The 2,719-nt window shown below is 66.7% G+C and overlaps 1 protein-coding gene across 1 annotated transcript; it reads left to right on the top strand.

The window, feature by feature from the left end:
• Window positions 1-1,146: 1,146 nt before the first annotated feature.
• On the top strand, window positions 1,147-2,445 carry LOC120381774 (UDP-GlcNAc:betaGal beta-1,3-N-acetylglucosaminyltransferase 9-like). Its single transcript, XM_039499901.1, has 2 exons — window positions 1,147-1,711; window positions 1,955-2,445. The coding sequence occupies exons 1-2, from the start codon at window positions 1,147-1,149 to the stop codon at window positions 2,416-2,418; spliced, it is 1,029 nt and encodes a 342-aa protein (XP_039355835.1). The 3' UTR covers window positions 2,419-2,445.
• Window positions 2,446-2,719: the final 274 nt, after the last annotated feature.

The following is a 2,719-nucleotide window of genomic DNA, read 5'->3' as shown; positions in this document are numbered from 1 at the left end:
GACCCCACCCCAACTCCCTCCCAGAGCCCATCCCCACACCTCCTCCTCCTGCCCCAGCCCCGACCCCTCACCCCAACTCCCTCCCAGAGCCCATCCCCCACACACCCTCCTGCCCCAGCCCAGACCCTGCCCCCAACTCCCTCCCAGAGCCCCACCCCACACCCCTCCTCCTGCCCCAGCTCAGACCCCCACCCCAACTCCTCTCCCAGAGCCCCACCCCCAAACCCCCTCCTCCTGCCCCAGCCCAGGCCCTGCCCCCCAACTCTCTCCCAGAGCCCATCCTGCAGGAGTCCTACAGGCTTTGTGGTTTGTGAAAGTCGGTTGTAACAAGGCGAGATAAGAGTGAACTTTGGAGCAGCTCTCTGAAGCTGAGACTTTCTCCCGACACCAGACGCCCCGGCGGGGAACAGACCAGGCATCGCGGATCGGCCGCTAACGACTCGATACCGGCTCGGACTCGGGGTGACGATTTCGGACGTCCCGGCCCCGTGGCTGAAATCTCATCCATTGTGGGTTCGGACAAGAGCAGGCGCCCTGGGGTCAATCTCGGCCCAGGCGGACGTGTCGGGTTCCCGCTGATTTCCTCCGCGCGCCGCCGGGAGGGGAGCAGCGACGGGACCCCTGCTTTGGGCTCGGAGGACGCCGAGTGCCGGGGCGCGGGGAACATCAAGGCCGGGCCGGACCCTGCCCAGAGACGGGGTCTCCGTCGCGTGCCAGAAGTTCACTGAAAACCGTTTTTTTTTCAACCTTTTCCTGCGCGTGTTTGCCAGGGGACGCCGGAGCCCCGACCCCGGAGCCTCGTGTAACAGGGCGAAATGTCGGACACATTGAGGGGAGTTACTGTGTTTGAAGGAACCGCAGGACGCCTGGGTTCTCTCGGCTTGGGGAGGGGAGTGGGGGCTGGGAGCTAGGACTCCTGGGTTCTCTCCCAGCGCTGGGAGAGGAGTGGGGGCTGGTGGTTAGAGCAGGGGGGGCTGGGAGCCAGGACTCCTGGGTTCTTTTCCCAGGTGGTGGGGAAGAGCGTGGGAGGTGCCAGGTCTCCTAAGTTACATATTCACTCCTGCCCCAGTGTTTGTTCAACACACCCTAGGCTAGTTTCCGTCGGCCTTTGTTTCACTTTCAGGCAAACCCCCGGGGGGAGCAGAGATGAAGCGCTGGGGCACCTGGATCCTGCTGATTGGGGGTTTTTTTTGGCTTCTTCACACCATGAGGCTCAAGCAGAGAGAGACCCTGCAGGCCGGCCCCGGCCCCGACCCCGGCCCCGACCCCGGCCCCGGCGCGGTGGAGCTGCCTGATGGGACCTTCACCTTCCACTTGGATCCCGCCGCCTTCTGGGCCGAGTTCCCCCAGCTGCAGAGCTACCGGTGCCGGGAGCTGATCCCAGGGGATGGGGTTTGCACCGGGCCCCCGGGGCCGCCCCTGCTGCTCCTGGCCGTGAAATCCCACCCAGAGTCCAGTGCCAGACGGGCCACCGCCCGCCGCACGTGGGCCCGGCCTGGGGTGCTGGGGGGCTACCGGGTCCGAGCCGTCTTCCTCGTGGGGGTGTCCCCCAACCCCCGGCACATGGCCCTGCTGCAGGAGGAGAGCCAGGAGTTCGGGGACGTGGTGCTGTGGGATATCGGCGAGAGCCACCACAACCTGTCGCTCAAGGAGCGCTGCTTCCTGCACTGGGTGGGGGCGCACTGCGGGCAGGCGGATTTCATCTTCAAAGGTGAGCCCGGACGCCTGGGTCCTGCCCCGGCTCTGGGAGGGGACTGGGGTATGGGTGGTTTAGAGCGGGGGGGGCTGGGAGCCAGGACTCCTGGGTTCTCTCCCCGGTGCTGGGAGGGAAGTGGGGGCTGGTGGGTTAGATCAGGGGGGGCTGGGAGCCAGGACTCCTGGGTTCTCTCCCTGGCTCTGGGGAGGACATTCCTCCCCCAGCTGCACCCTCCCCAGCATCTTTTCCCTCCTGCAGGGGACGACGATGAGTTTGTGAACCCCCCCGCCCTGGTGGCCTACGTGCGCCAGACGCCCGACGCCGCCCACGTCATTCACGGCTACATCCGCAACCATTCGGCCGTGATGAGAACCACGAAATATCGCGTCTCCTCCGCCCTGTTCCCCCAGGACACGTACCCCGACTTCCCCTCCGGGGGCGGGTTCCTCATGCCCAGGGCCAGCGTCCCGGCCCTGGCCGCGGCCTCCGAGCGCATCCCCGTCTTCCCGCTGGACGACGTCTACTTGGGCTTCCTGGCGCTGGCCGCCGGGCTGGGGTACCGGCACGACGCCCGATTCCGGGTGTACGGCGTGAAGGACGAGCTGTGTCTGTACGGGGAGGCCTTCGTGGTGCACGGGGTGTCGCTGGGCAGGGCGGAGGAGGTGTGGAGGGGGTTGTACACGGAGCGACGGTGCAACGGGATGGGGCCTCTCCACTCTTAGGGGGGCAGGGAATGGGGCAGGGGCCTGTCCCCTCTAGGGGGCGCCGGCTGGATGAGGGGGTGAGTGAATAGGACACGGGGCCTGTCCCCCTCTCAGGCGTCTCTGGGCTGTATCGTGATATCCATGGGCTTTCGTCAGGCCGATCCCCCGAGCTGTCCTGAGCCGGGCGGGTTGGGGGGGGGGCCAAGGCCGGGACCCACCTGACACCCCATGTAGGATGGGACACTTTCCCTTCCCAGTGGATTTCCCAGTTTCCCTGACCCGGACGGTCGGACGGGACCGCAAGGCTCAGCTCGACGAA

This window comes from Mauremys reevesii, linkage group 14 (assembly GCF_016161935.1).
Source record: "Mauremys reevesii isolate NIE-2019 linkage group 14, ASM1616193v1, whole genome shotgun sequence".
NCBI lineage: Eukaryota > Metazoa > Chordata > Testudines > Geoemydidae > Mauremys > Mauremys reevesii.
This window is presented reverse-complemented; position numbering and strand designations above follow the sequence as displayed.

What these genes read in the sequence shown, in the direction of transcription:
- LOC120381774 (XM_039499901.1), top strand. Translation starts at nt 1,147, where the DNA reads ATGAAGCGCTGGGGCACCTGGATCCTGCTGATTGGGGGTTTTTTTTGG. An exon ending in GGCGGATTTCATCTTCAAAG is followed by an intron (nt 1,712 to 1,954) that starts GTGAGCCCGGAC and finishes TCCCTCCTGCAG; the next exon opens with GGGACGACGATGAGTTTGTG.